This window comes from Protopterus annectens, chromosome 4.part0, assembly GCF_019279795.1.
Source record: "Protopterus annectens isolate FY-2018-M chromosome 4.part0, PAN1.0, whole genome shotgun sequence".
NCBI classification, from domain to species: Eukaryota; Metazoa; Chordata; order Ceratodontiformes; family Protopteridae; genus Protopterus; species Protopterus annectens.
In genome coordinates, this window is record NC_056733.1 from 1156089606 (window position 1) to 1156105420 (window position 15815).

At 39.2% G+C, this 15815-nt stretch overlaps 1 protein-coding gene across 1 annotated transcript in view; it reads right to left on the bottom strand.

The window, feature by feature from the left end:
* Positions 1-242: 242 nt before the first annotated feature.
* The window catches only part of STC2 (stanniocalcin 2), a 430822-nt gene continuing 415249 nt past the window's right edge, over positions 243-15815 (bottom strand). The window contains exon 5 of the mRNA XM_044069121.1: positions 243-4666. Within this exon, the coding sequence (XP_043925056.1) occupies positions 4651-4666 (16 nt within the window). The 3' untranslated portion in view covers positions 243-4650. The remainder of the gene's footprint in view (positions 4667-15815) is intronic.

Consider the following 15815-nt stretch of genomic DNA (forward strand, 5'->3'; position numbering starts at 1 on the left):
TTCACTGCATTATTCAATGCACGCCTCACATTTAAAATATTTATATATTTTGAGTTGTATTGCTGTTGCCTTCTGGTTTGCATTGTAGCTGAAAAAAGGTTCTTGCACTAGCTCACCTACCAGATTAACAAAACTAATAAAATATATATTTTTTTAGTTTCCAACCCCTCACAAAATTTCTAATCATCTTTTATTTTTCTGTCTGCCTCTGTCAATCTCCTTTTCTTTCTTGCCTTTTTTCACTGTATCTGTGCTTAGAACTCCTGTCTTCTTTCTGCTCTCTTAACCTTCTTTTACATGCTTAATTCTGATGGCAATTATTTCTTGCTTGGGACTGGAACCAGTTTGGAAATCATCATGCAAATAAAAAATGTCAGTACTAGTAATTCTTAAGGGATTCTGTTAAATTTTCTCGTGAAACACTCACTGCTTTCTATAATGGACTATAGATAAGGCCAACAGTTAGTGTGGAAATTTCTATGGACCTCCAAGAGGCAATATTAATGTGTATATGTAGGGAACAGTGATACATACCACTGTTGGTAAAGCTCTCTGGAGTTTCTTGCTTTACTATATTGGTCTTAATAGCTTAACATTCAGATGGTCTTAATTCAGCAGGACATAACAGTTTCAGACACAGCCACATGTTTATGATACATGGACATGCAAATATATTCAGTGTGCCAGTGCACAATTTCAAGCTGTAATTTTGCTGAGAAAATAAGGAGAAACAGCTTCCAATATCAACACTGTACTTTTAACTTGGGGAAATGGAGGTGAAGGTATTGGAACCTGCCTTGAGGTCATCGGTTCCAAAGCTCACTCCATTACTTGACAGATGAGTTAAGAATGGTATAGACAAGTTGGTTATTTCTGGAGGTGATGGTCACAAAGCATAACAGATATCCCCCCCCCCACCTCATGAAGTGTAATATGTTCAGCTAAGGACAGTGATGAGGCTGCAATGATGTGCTAAACGTTTCCTTTTTCACATAAAAAAGTCACTGCAGCACTTTGTCTTCATTGCCTATAAATTAAATATTTAATAACTTAAAGATTGCTGACAGACTTGCATAAGCAGATTTTCTAGGACTGACATGTGAATTAGGTCTACTAATCACAGCCAATAACATTACCGATAGTGATTATACAGGTGAGAATTCAACTATCCTTTTTAAAAGTAAAATGCGTTTGCTAGTAGAAAGAATGAAGAACTTTTCTAGTCACCAGGTAAATACATCTCAGGTACCGTGAAATGGGACAAAAATAAAGTGTCTGGGGAAATTTGAGATAAGAGAAAAAAAAATAAAGGCAACAGAACAAGTCTGAGGCATGGCAATAAACATTAAATGGAATCATCATTCTGATTTCTGACAGGCAGCAATAAGGAAGTACTGCCATTACATAGCTGGGCATGATATATTTTGCTCTGTCTGATTTGCAATCCACCATTTAGTGAAACTTTTGAGAAGCAGCAGGCTTAACGCAAATTAACACGTGTGCCTTTTAGTTTATTACTTAGGAAATCTCACTCATAACTCAGCTATAAGTTTCCAGCTTCCAACATCCTGCACGAGAACATGGCATATGCAATAGGTCATGCACACATATCTCCAAAACGTTTATCAGAATGTTAAGGTTCAGTGAGTGACTTTAACATAGAATCCTATTCATTTATTCTGTCCAATCTGACCTAAGGGTCTTTGAGCCCCAGCTCGGATCCATTTTGGCCAGTTTTGTGCTCCAACCTCAAGCCCTTCTTAAATATTTTTTAGCTACAGCCATGCTCTCCCCTGACTAACCAGACCAAGTTTGACGCCTATTGCAAAGCACACCAATACTGTCCTTTAGAAGTACTTAATGGCAGTGGGAAGGAGGGAGGATTGTTGTATCAGATAGACTGGAATGAAAGGAGCTATTGTTACAACATTTGTATCCTATTCATTCAGTCCATCCAATCTGACCTATTGGTCAGAATCCCCAGCTACTAAAATCCTGAGTGGTCTTAAGACAGGAGACACTACAGGATGGAAGCCCCAAATCTCTAGGACTGGATATATGGTCTAATTTGTAACGCTTGACAAACTAAAGACCAGGTGGTGGCTTGACAGATTTCATCCCTGGACAACACCCTGAAAAAGGCTGTTGATGTAGAGACTGCTCTTGTGGAATGAGCCTTACAATTGGCAGGCAAAGATTTAACATGAAAAGTGCAGATAAAGGAAATACAATCCAACAGTCACATAGATGGAGAAATCTTGGAGACTTTCCTGCCCAGTTTGTTATGAGCAAAGGAGGCAAACAACTGCTCATCTTTTTTTGACAGGCGCTGTCCTGTGAATGTAGACTTTAGCTTGTCTGGGTCTTGCACTTTTTACTGCCCTAAATATAGTGACACATCATTGGTGTCACAGTGTCTAATGCACAATATACTCATTTTAAAGAATACATACATAACTACAACAGGATGGGGGGATATCCACACAGCATATGATACTGTATTAGTTAGTATGTGACGTATTTTTAATTTTAAGTGGATTAGTGTCACATCCAGAAAGTAGAACTTGTCCTAAATGTAGTTATACTTAACACTGGTGTCACAGTAGCTAACATACAATGTACTAATTTTAAAGAGTATATCCATAACAACAACAGTATGGTGGGATATCCACAGAGCATATGATACTATACAAGTTTGTATGTGGCACATGTTTAATTTTAAGAGGATTAGTGTCACATCCTGAAAGTAGAAACTGTCATTTTTAAAACAGTGGAAAAGGGAAGAGGATAAGTGATGTGTATTACTGCCATACCAATCTGAAATAATTATTTACAAGGTGTACCTGATCTATGGTTTCCCAATGCGAAGTCCATAAACCCATAACTTCCTAATCCCAAGCACGACGCACTGCTCTGTCTTTTTTTGTTCATAAGACAGCTATATTTATTTGGGCTATTCTATATTTATTTTATTAATCTGTTGATTGTAGAAACATACTAGGCACAAGAGGCTATTTTCAGGGACAACATGGGAGCACTGTCTTGTTAAATTATTTCATCACAGTCACCAGCTTGCAAGTGAAGGGAATCAAGTTCAAGACTTTAGAATGGAGTTTATTAGTAGGCAATTACTTTTAATTCTCTGACCTAAACTTTCAGGCTGCCTGTAATCTGCTGGTTTGTATACAGAACTGTAGCATTTTTGTTTGATGCCACACATAACTGAAAAACATTTGCATAGGGCACAAGTACTTAACTTTTTTACTAGGCATTTAGATCACTGACATTGGGGTATTTAGTTCTTCAGAAGAAAGTCATGGACTGTCAGACAGGTGAGAACATAATAAAAGCTTTTTCATAGCAGCACTAGTACTCAGTTAAAAGCAGCATATTCTTGAGGCTAACAAATACACAGCTGTGGCCGTCCCTGCACCACAATTGTGTGAGAAGGATCTGCTGGGTCCAAAGACTAAAGGACAAAAATTAAGGTTAAACTGATTATTACAATACTTGAATAACTGATACATTAACAAAATACTTGTTCATACAATAAAATAATAGGAATAGGTGTTTAAAGCTTTTCTGGCCAGGCTGATGAAAAACATTTTAGCAATCCTCATTCCTGAGGATTGCTGTGACTCTAAAATTTCTTTTATGTGAATATCCGTGGAAGGTCAAATAGTCAAAACATGTACATACGACATCTTATAAACCGAACTTATCAGCTCAGTAAACTGTTTATAGTGAAAGCACAGATATGAAACATCATAGCAATCATAACTAGCATGAAAAGAAATATTGCTGAGGCCCATGATACTGAAATGTCTTTTTGCAAGAGATTTTGTCCCCCTCCCTTCACTTCGCAGAAGTGTTCCCTTATTTTACTCTATGTAAGAGCGTAGTTAGAAGGCTTAGCAATATTTCCATTAACTAAAGCAGTAAATCTCTAAGATGTAGTTCTTCTCTCAGCTACTAGTACAACTAATTTTGCAGGCATTTTAAGACATGAAAACATCTAAAACCTGTCTTGCTTTATGGAAGGAAGTAGAAAAGAACTATTCACAATGTTAAGCATTTTGGCATTCCCTTAAATGTAGGGATAGCTGAAGTTTTCTTCCATCATTATACCATTACAGTCTTCTGCGGGTGACAGTGTTAAGTGTTTTGACTATCTGAGTAATGCAAGACTTCATACAAATTCATTATTTAGGGCTGTGTCTAGGCAAAGTGTTAATTACCTGGTTCACCCTTCCCCTTCTCGTTATTCCACATAGTACAAACAACTAAAGTAATACAGACCCTTGCATGAGTTTTGCACCGTCTAATGATTAAAAAGGCCAAGTGCTAGTTATGAAAAAAAAAATATTGATTTGTTCAGTAGGCTTTCTTAGTGTTCTGCGTCCAGTATAAAACTGCCTGTTTTATGAAGACTTGAGTTTTCTGGTGAAATCAGAAGAGGCCAGAAGAAAATTTTATCCTGTCACTTTAATACGAAAGAAGCCGCAGACCTCCCATGAGAGACTTGATTGAGTAATGTATAGCAGAGGACCTGGCCTGGTTGCATTCACTGCAGGGACGCAGGGCCAAACGGAAGACGAACATCATGCCTTTGGCACATGTAGAATGCATGCAGCAGCTGCTTTCCAGTTATCAGAGAAGTGCACACCTATGACAAGAAAATACATATGTGTCAGTTTGTGCTTTGGCAACTCAGTTCCTCAAATTTATGATCCCTCTTTCACCAAGAAGTTCCACTACTGCTGACATATTTCCCATGCAAGGAAAACTCAGTGATTACCTGCTTTGACACATTCAGATTTTTCATTTGCTTTAGTAACTAGTTCAGATGTAATTCAGCTTAGCATTGGGCTCTGGAAAAAGCATACTATTTCACAAACAACAAACAAAGCAACTGTTCTTCCTAGGGTGACATTATGATGTTAGCCTATAAGCAATTTTGCAGTCAGCAGCGTGATGTGACCCATGTGTCAATGTTACTTGCATCCCTGCTCCTTTTATCAGTGAATTATTGTAATACTTCTGATTAATATCAGGGGGGTCTATATCAATTTGTCTAAGATTCACTTCCACAAAACTGTTTTCATTGACCCAAAACCACCAAATGTTCAGTTCCGCGAACATTCACATCCGTGAAAGATTTAAGTAGGGAAAGGAAGCAGTTGGCCAACAGCACATATTTGCCCATTTCCCCACTTTAGTGTGATCTCTGAGTTGGTATATATAGTTAGGGGGTGGGTTTGACATACTGCGGTGGGTGTTCTGGTGTAATGTTGGCCAAGTTCTTCCTTTCCTTAGTAAAATGTTTTTTCAATGTGAACGTTCGCAGGACTGAATGTTCATTGGTTTCGGGTTGATGATGAAAGCTTTGTGGAAGTGAACCTTCGACAGATTGATATAGACACATATCAGGTGCACACACATCAGCATTTGACAAAGACACACACGCATGCACGCACACACACACACACACACACACACACACACACACACACACACACACACACACACACACACACACACACAAATGCACAGATCACCTCTCTGTCTGCTTACCTATTGCAAGATGAGAATCAAATGTCACTTTTTAACATTTAGTGGCACGAGAATATTGGCAAACATACATCAAACAGTGACCTTGCAAAGGCAATTCATAGCAATTAAAATAAAATAAAACTTTCTGTAATTTGTATAAGTTTAACAAAAGCATAGCAATTTAAGTATATAAATACAGGCTGCAGAGACAGAAGCCAGTACCATGCCAGGATACATGTGGGGATCTATGGATGCCTCAATGAAGAAACACTTTTGTTATCCCAAACTACCACTTTGACTGTAATTTTTCATTCACATTATATTTACCTTAGTCCTTGTTGTTAAAACAAACAGAAAAACAGAAAAAAATCCCTTTTAAAACGGTACATGTACCATTTACAAATTGTATTAAATATCTGAAGAAAAAGTATCTCTATTTAACCTACTTTATTCAGTTATCACACCCACTACTTTTTCTATGTTATCTTTATAATGTTAGTGTGTAACAAAATTTTAACAACCATGTCCATAAGTTATCATAATGTCTTTACAACTTGTAAAATCTACTGGTACAACAGAATAATCTGAGCTAGATAATATTCGGATCAGAAGGACTGAATCCATCTGAAGAATGTGCTGGATTATTCTCACCCTACCCACCATACAACCCGACTATCAGAAAAAGTTTATATCACTTATCTTGTAAACTTAATTTAAATCATTTTTTGCCTGCCATCGCAGTCTAACTGTAGTAATAAATCTCAAAACATCACCCCATTTTACTTGTTCATCACTCTTGCATCTCACTTTACATCTTTGCATATTTTCACAGCTTACCCTGCATTCTCCACATTGAAAGTATAATTTTGAGTTAAAGCAAATGTTGTTAGAGTAACAGCCAAGTGTACTGCTGCAGAGTGAACAATGAAATACCTGCTATCATCTTCTTTATTCTCATTAATCAGAGCTGCTTTCTCATACGGTATGTCATGTAAACCTATCTCTTTCTCCATATAAATAGGAAAAAATGTAGCACATGAGAAATGTTCTTCTTATTCTTACATTTACATCAAATAGTGTATACATTTCCAGCAAGCTCTGCTGGCACAGAGAGATAAGCCACATGACCCAAGTTTGAATAGTGGCTCAGGTGCCTGCAAGAGCTGACAAGATGTGGAAGAGAAGAATAATGCATCTTTACCAATTCACCTGTATTTTTTTTTTGGGGGGGGGGGGGCATGGCCCATATCTGGGTACTTGTTCTTGCTAGAATCTCTGGTGGGGACTATAGGTCCAGTGGAAGCACTTGCATGGGGGGTGGGGGGGTGGAGTGGGGGGCAGGACAATTTTGATGTATTGTGTTACTAGTGGAAACAATTGACGTGCTCTTTGATGACCATTGCATTTTGAACCCTGAGGTGATTATGGGCACGCAGAGAAGGGTTAGAGCCTTAAAGCCACAAAATGTACTTGCATCAGGTGATGGCTATATTCTGAATTGCTCAGCTCTCACCTATCACGTCCTGGAGGAAAGATTGGGCTGTATGGGGCTACGGAGAGAAAGGAGTTTGACCACTGAGGTTGGAAGGAAAAAAATGAGGAAAAAAGTGTATAAATTTTTTTCAACAGATTACAGTCCAATGTGTAAAGCAACACAAAACCAAGGAAGCAAACATCCTAAGCAGTCCCATGGTGCACTGGGATAAAGCCATTACTGCTACCCAGATGATCCATATTTGACTAGTGGCACGGGCACTGGAGGGGCTGTATGGTGGATGAGGGGTCAGGAGTGAGCGGCTGATGTTGGCACACCCCAGCCTATTCTTTGTTTAATATAGCAGTGTTATGAGCCTTAGGAGCTTTGAGCTGCAAAGCCATTGCACCACATAGTCGGACGATGAGTTTACACAAAAGCATGCATGAAACTGCCGAAGAGGTCTAGGACACTCTCTGGCAAAAATACGATGTTGCACTTGTGTCCTTGATCTTCTCAGCAGGCCAGGACTTTGATTGAGTTGAGCCCAGAGGATGCTAAGGTGGGTCTAGTAGAGCCAGTGAATCAGAAGATTACCAAGTGGCATCTGATAGCGGCAGGGGCGGGGTGGAGTGAAAAAACTGACCTAAAATTCAGAATATCAGAAATAAACTAACTTTGAGCTAGAAGCTTACAAATACTTTAATAAAGTTTGAGTCTCAACAATATCAGAAACCAAACATAAGCCACATGGCTTAATGAATTTCCTTCATCTGCATAAAACAATACACTAAAGAACAGAACAGGGGATAGTGCCATTCTAGTCAGAAGTAACAGTACATTCTTTTTTATACACTCCCTATCAAAGGCAATAAATGCCAGTGAGATGCCTGTCATACTAAAAATTGGAAGGTACAGTTATTCACCATTCATAATATTTTATCTATTTAACATTTGTTTACTGGGAAAGTCTGACTTGGAACGAAACCAATTTTCAGCAGAGGCCCAGGGAAAAACGCTCCAGACGCATGTTTTTGTAATATGGGAGGAAACTGGAGCACCCAGAGGAAACCCACACAAATGCCAGGGAGGACATGCAGACTCCAGCTGAGAAATGAATAGGAGAACCTCTTGCTGTGAAGTGACAATGCAACCTCTGCACCACTGCGCCGTCCGTAATATGTAGAACACTTGCCTGTTTATTAAAATTCAAGTTAACTCAATTTACTTAGATATGTTGATCTGATGTTGTTAATCTTCATTCATTCATTACTGGTGGGTATTGGTTCCGTCCTTGGAACTGAGTAGGCCATTATAACAAGCTCGCGCCAGCCAGAAAACTGTCAAGCTAAGCTTACCCATAGTGCCCCTCTCTCTATCACCTCAGATCTCGTTTGCTGGGTAAAGTGTCAAGACGCGTCAGGCCAGCTCTCAAGCTAAGTAGTTTAGAATGTATATTTCAAACTGGATAATTTTTCTCTACCTTTGAAATGTTCTACCTTATTTTTAGTTGTTTATAGTTTGCTTACCCTTGCTATCTGTTGAGTGACTCTTCTGTTTCTTTAACAAATTTTGGTATTTCTTCGTACCATTGCTTTAAGGCCACTGAGGAGGTTGATTCACTTTGGAAATTTTACTGAAGCACGAGACTATTTCTGAGGGAAGGTGTCACGACGTGTCACTCCCCCCTGATGATGGAGATACAATAGAAGAGAAATTAATGGTAAATTGAGAGATATTCTACCAGTTCTTCTGAGGAGGGATCTTGTGGTTTGCATGTACTTCCTGGGTGACCTGATATTGGATTCCTCTGAGTTATGTTGATCGTGTAGCAGCTCATCTGAATGACCATCATGGAATTTGACCCTTGAGACCGCTCAAATTTCTGCGAGACCAGGATCAATCCCTCCCTTGAGTGGCTTTTTATTAGCCAGTCCAAATGGTGTGGTGGGGTGGAGTGCTACCAGGAAACCACTTGCTGAAGAGAGTCTTCTATTGTCCATCCCCACGAAGGCCAGGAAGAGGAACTGCATGTAAGTGGAAGTATATAGTCCTCAAATTGGCATTTGCTTCATTAATCTTTGCCATATTACTTTTGCCATTCGGTCCTTGAACAGAGAGACCATTCCCTCCAATCTCAGGAAATACTAGCAGGAGAAGAATCTTCAGATACGTGATAAAGTTGCTGACAGGATTGCTACCCTGGAGTCTATATCTAACTCCCAGGTATCTATCTTGGCCCCATGTATTCAGTGGGGTATTCAGCAACGGTGTGTGCATGCATTGCAGTGCATTGTCTGATGTACCTATGATGATGTTGTAATCTTTTGATTTTTGATGTTTTTCCTTTCTCTGCTTCTGCTCTAGCCTTTTTTTGCCTATGGTGAAAAGTTTGGCCCAATGGTGAAAGACAAAAGGCAAGACCTGACTGTGAGAATGACGCATTTCACTTCCCCTCACTAGACTTTTTTTGCTTCAGAGGGGAGGGAAAGATGTGGTACAGGAAGGAAAAGGGTCTCTTTCTATGACATATATATGCCTTTTGGACATGGCAGTCCTTTGAAACTCACTGTAGTCGCGGGAGGGGCAGAGGGGGTCAGGAATCACAATCCAGAGGCAGATTTCTCCAGACAGTTCCAGGTCGGTTTCCCTTTCCAGTGTCTATTGTTACTCTGAAGAATTAGGAAGCCTGTTCTGGTACTACTTGTTCTTACCTCTCCTGGTGCAGATTTTCCAATGGTGAGTTGGCCACTGGCAAGAGATTATTGCATTCCCTCACACCTTTCTCAGTTCTTTTTCCCAGCCCTCAAGCAAATTCCTAGTCAATTAGAGCAGTCCCGGAAGAAGTACCAAGGGACATCCAAAAAAGGCAAGAGTCACAAAAACAAAACCTAAACAACCCCATTTTTACCAATTTTTTTAGTCTTTTAAATTTTTTAGATAGAGAAAGGAGGGGGGACTGGGACCCAGGCAAAAGAGTTTGTTGGGAATCTAAATATTTTCCTACACTACCAGGTCATTGGTGTCCATTTCTCAGTCTAGACAATTCCATTGACTTTATCATTCTTGGATGCTCGACAGACCGTCCAAATACCACTCTTACCACATAAAATGATCCTTCCGCTTCTGGTTCTTCTCCCTTTCTGGGGCAATTGATCACTCACTCTTGTCTCTACAGCCCTCAGGTGAGTCACTGCCCCATGGAGTGGGTAACAGCCCAATGTATTGAGCATGGATTAGCAGTGTTTCTGTGTATAGACTTTGGTGTTTCACTGCCCCTTACCTTTGGCTGCTCTTTTATCTCCTTACATACACCCTAAGGCTTCTAAGACTACATTACCTACTAGTAATGAAAGAAGTCCCACTGGCTCCTTAAATGAAGAAAAAATCAAATTGGCCAACTTTCAAATCTGGGGCCCTAGGAAGTCTGCCCCTTCCACTCTTCAGCCCTTCCCCTTCCACTTGCTCAAAAAGGGGTGATCTCAACTCTGGGTGATACTCTCAGGACAAGTATCAGCTCAGGCAGCTTAGCTAGCTTAGGGCATCATGCAGGCGCCATCGATCATAGACCCTAGCCAGAACTCAGATATGAAACTCCTACAATGGCTCTTAGCTTCCATAGGTCCCTCCACAACATGTCCTTGTCCCTTTGAGATCCTGCAGACAACAAATCGATGCAAACAAGACTTAATTTGGTGGATGAAGCCGAAAGACCTGTGGAGTTCCCCCCTACTCCTCCTCTCTAGCCAAGGCCATAGTGACCACGGATGCCCTGATGGGGGAGGCATTTCCACCAGGAGTCCAGCTTGTCCCCCATGGAAGAAGCCAACCTGCGTAATGTATGACTACAACTGAGGAACTCTTTCATGCTGTAGTTGGCTGCATTCCAATCTGTCCTCCCATCAGGACACCATTGTCAGACAACACACATTGTGTCCATAGTCTGATATATCAAACAGGGGGGGAACCAACCACCCATTGTGTCGAGAAGCTATGAGAATTTTTGGCAATGGGTGATATCCAACCGCTTGATGAAAATGATAATCTCCACATTCCAGGATTTCAACGTGCACTGACAAGCTGAGCAGATGCATCTCCTACCTCATGAGTGGCCCTCAACCATGTCATGGCGGACAAAGATCTTCAGTCATGGAGAAGATTCATAATCTGGTCTCCAGAGAAAATTAAAAGTCTTAAAAGAGCCAATCGAATCTTGGAATCTGACTTTGGTGCTACAATCCTTGACTTGTCCTCCCTTCGAGCCTGCTGCCACTTGCGATATGAAATTTTTATCCTGGAAAACTCTATTTTTGGTAGCTATTACCTCAGCAAGGCGAATATCTGAACTACAAGCTTTGTGCATAAAACTTGGTATTCCATAAAGACAGAATATCACTCCAGACTAATCCCGCCTTCCTACCCAAAGTTATTTCAGATTTGACTATTAATCAAACAATTGACCTGCCAGTCTTCTTTCCCAATTTTTCTAATAAAGGAGAATATTGCCTGCATTTGCTTGATGTGCATAGACAATTACGTTTCTACTTGGTAAGGACTAAATCACTACAGAAACCTGACCAATTATTCGTATCCTTCTCAGGACCAAAATTGTGAAAATCTGTTTCTAAAGCAACTTTAGCTAAATGGCTGAGAAATTGTATTTCCTTTATCTACCAACAGAATAAAGTTCTTCATTTATTTTACATTTGTTTACTGGGAAAGTCCAACTGGACGCAGGTCCTTTTTCAGTGGGGACCCGGGGAGTAAAGCTCCTCATTTACTTAATAAAACATAGAACAATGTATGATAATAATTTGACACAATATAGAATAATAATTTGACACAATACAGAAGTAATTCAAAAGAATAGCAAGTAATACAAAAATAATAGCAAGTAGTACAACATGATACAAGAGAGTACAATGCTAATACAAGGAGAGTGAAAGATTGTAATTACATGAAGAGGTAGTAATAAATTTGCAGTCACCATGTCATGGATAACATTTCATATATTGAAAAATAACTGTGAGGTTATAATAATTCTATACTATATTGATCTGTGATGTAAGCAGGCAGTGGAAATAGAGTGTGTAAAACACAGTTGGAGATAGAGAGAATGCATAAATGATTGCACAGGAGAGATGGTTATGCCCTTATATAATATAGTAGCGAGTTACAGTTTTCGAGGCCTGGTGAAGACATTCAAGAGGGGTTGTTAGCTACTGAGGAAGGGAAACTGGGCTATCCTGTAGGTTTGCATGGACAGAGCCAGGAATTTGAAATATGTGTTTTTAGTAGCTTTTTGAATTGTGGGATAGAGCAGTTGGAAATAAGAGAGCTTGGGAGTTTATTCCATAATTTGGAAATGTAGTGTGAAAATAGTGATTCACCGGCTATGCTCTTTGCTTTGGAGACATGTAGGAAGGATTTGTTGGAATAGCGGAGATGTATAGAGGAGTTGTATGACTGTAAGAGGTTATGGAGAGCAGGAGTTTTATTTGGGTGATGGAGGATTTTGTGAGCGACGGTAAGTTGATTAAAGTGCAGTAATTGCGGAAGTTCAAGCCAGTTTAGTTGTCTCAGTGATATGCAGTGATGGGATCTATATGAAGCACCAGTTCAAAATTTGGCTATCTTATTGTAGCAAGATTCAAGTTTGGTGCTGTCGGTTTTATGGAGGTTGGTTAGTACTGGGAAGCATATAAGAGAGCAGATAGGAGGTGCATTTGGGCAATAGTGGATTTAGTATTCTTGGTTAGGAATTTATTGTTTCTATACAGGAGACTGTGTTTCTTGTGGACTTTTCTAATGCTTTGGGCAATATGTATATCAAACTTCAAATTGTTGTCTATTTCAACACCTAGCAGTTTTGTGTGGGTTGAGGGGGTAATGACAGTTTTGTTTTTGGATAAGATGTTGAAAGGTTGAGAGGAAGTTTTGCCTTGGGAGGAGGGAGTTCTGCAACTAATGTCAAAGCGCATACAACCAGATCAGTGGCGACATCTGTTGCCTTTTATTCAAGAGCTTCCGTGGATGACATTTGTGCAGCAGCAACATGGGCAACTACTCATACCTTTATCACTCATTGCAAATTGGACTTGGTCTCCAGGGGGAGAGCACCCTTTAGTTCAATGGTGCTCAGGAATATCCTTCCTTAGGGCCTCCCAGGACATAATGTAGCTAGGGACACTGTCCCATCAGTAATGAATGAATGAAGATTAAAAACATCAGATAAAGAAGTTATGTTCTTATGATAACGTTCCATCTGTGTTGTTGATCTTCATTCATTCATTACATCCCACCCTCCTACCCCCTCCGAAAGACTCCTGGAGGTTCGGATTTGGACCAAGCTCCGTGATAAGGAATTTGCTCAGATAAAGCCTCCACTTTCTTTCTTATGAGCAAACTCAATTTGAGGGCACTATGAGTAAGTTTAGTTTGAGAGTTTTTTGGCTGGTGTGAGCTTGTTATAATGGCCGACTCGGTTCAGAGGACAGAACCGATACCCATCAATAATGAATGAATGAAGATCAACAACACAGATGGAACATTATGGTAAGAACATAACCTCTTTTTATTCATTAAGACAGCATGCCTGCTGACTAAGAATTTAAGTAAAGCGTTATGCAGAAGTTCTAACAGTGGATTTAATTATAACAGCCTAAACATCCCCCTTACTGCATACATATTCACAGTTTCTTAATGAGGTAACCTTATTTTTTTTGAGACGCATAGGTGCTACTTGACAATCTAAGTGAGTAATCTACCATACCTGCAGTCAGGGTACACTAACAACTTAATTACATTTGATTAGAAATGTAAATATCTCTCCAAATAAAAATGGGGCAATGATTTTTTTTCGTCCACTGACCAATTACATTTCAAGACATCAATCATAAAATCAGGTCTTTAATTCTGTATTCCACAAAGCATATCCCCATAGAAATGCAAGATCACACCATATGGCCTATTATAGTTTATGCCTGTAAAACAGTATGAAATGTTAGTTACAGATATGGTGAGATGAACATCTTTAATCAAATATTTAGGGTGTCCTAAATATCTAGTTGCTACTCAGAATTACTGTTATGTAACGCCAAACATTATACATAAATATTTTTCAATTTATGTTTATTGACATTTGTTTGCCGTGAAAGTCCAGCTGGGCACAGGTACCCATTTTCACTGGAGGCCTGGGGAGAAAAGCTCCAAGGTATCATATTTAATGCAATCAATATTTACAGTAACAAATATTGTAATACAATTTCAGTGAATACATAGCATAATAAATCAGTATAATAAAATTTGTATTGATTTCAAAAATATTAATATATAAGCATTGTATTGAGAATTTAAAAATAGAAGGGTGGTGTATACGATGGGTAGGAGTAATTTAAGAAATACATTACAGTGACGTATTAGATGCATAATCAAGTTTGTGTCTTAACAGAGAAGTAGCAATAGAATAATAATCTGGTTGTGCTAATGAGAAGTAGGTGTAATAATTTTAAATACTATAACAAAGTGAAATATTAGAAGGGGATAAGCAGGTTAAGTGATTTAGTGCTTTAAAGGGAGGTATAAGAAGGGTGATAAAGGGTGTTACAGAGCTATGTCCCAGATGAAGAGCAGGGACAAATCCAGGAGGCAGAGACAGAGTATTTTAGTAATGGTTTGAAAAGATGATTATAAGAGACAAACTTCATTGATACAGGAATTTTATTCCAAATTCTAGCTACATTATTGGAATAGAGACTGACCCCAGCAGCCTTTTGTGGTTTGTAGATGGTAAGCAGTTGTTTATCATATGACTGAAAGGGATGGTTTGGTAGATAGAATTGGAGTATGGGGCTAATTGCAGGGCAGGCAAATGGGGTATAGATGATTATGTGGGTGAAGATGAGCTGGGTATAAGATATGTCATGAGGAAGAATAAACCAGTTAAGTGTTTTTAGTCATAAACAGTAATGGGCCTGGTAAGGCTGTTGTAAGCAAATCTGTCAACTTTCTTGAAGCATTGTTCAAGTTTAGAACTAAGTGAGGCTTGCAGATGGTCATGATAGGATCTCCATACAGGAGACAGGGTAAGAGGTAAGTGGTAGCTAGAGTTTCCTTGTAGAGTTTGTAGGGAATTTTTTTACTCTATGAAAGCTACCTAGTTTTTGATGTTTTTTCCGATGCTGTTGTGGATATGTAAATCAGATTTAAAATTATCGTAAACTATCGTGCCAAGTAGTTTTGTCTGTGAGGTAACTTCAATCAAGGTATTATTTAAGGAAGAAATTTTTTCTTCCACGGAAATGGGATTTTGGAAAAAAGAGAAGTATTTTTTTTGGGGGGTGGTTAGGAGGAAGTGATTAATGTGTAGCCAGCTTTCAATGGAGTTGAAGGCTTCTTGAGTAATTCTCTGAAGGTGTATGAGGCTACATGAAGTGCACATTAGGGTAGGATCATCAGCGTATCGTATGAGGGAAGCTTGCTGGGAGGATTGATGTAAATTGTTACTGAACGCATTGAACAGTAGAGGGACAAGAATGAAACCTGGTGGCATGAAGGAAAGGCGAAAAGGTGGAGAGCCATTTTACAGAGTAGTATCTATCAGTTAAGTAGTTGTTAAATCACAGTAGTGTGGGTTGTGATAACAAAAGGGAAAAGAGTTGACAAGAATTTTTGGTAAGAGGCTAGATCAAAAGCTTTAGAGAAATACAGAGGAAACAAGTTTGCCTTTGTCTCTGGCTTTGTTACTAGTATCTGTAAAGGTTAATAATGCTGTGGCAGTGCTATGGGC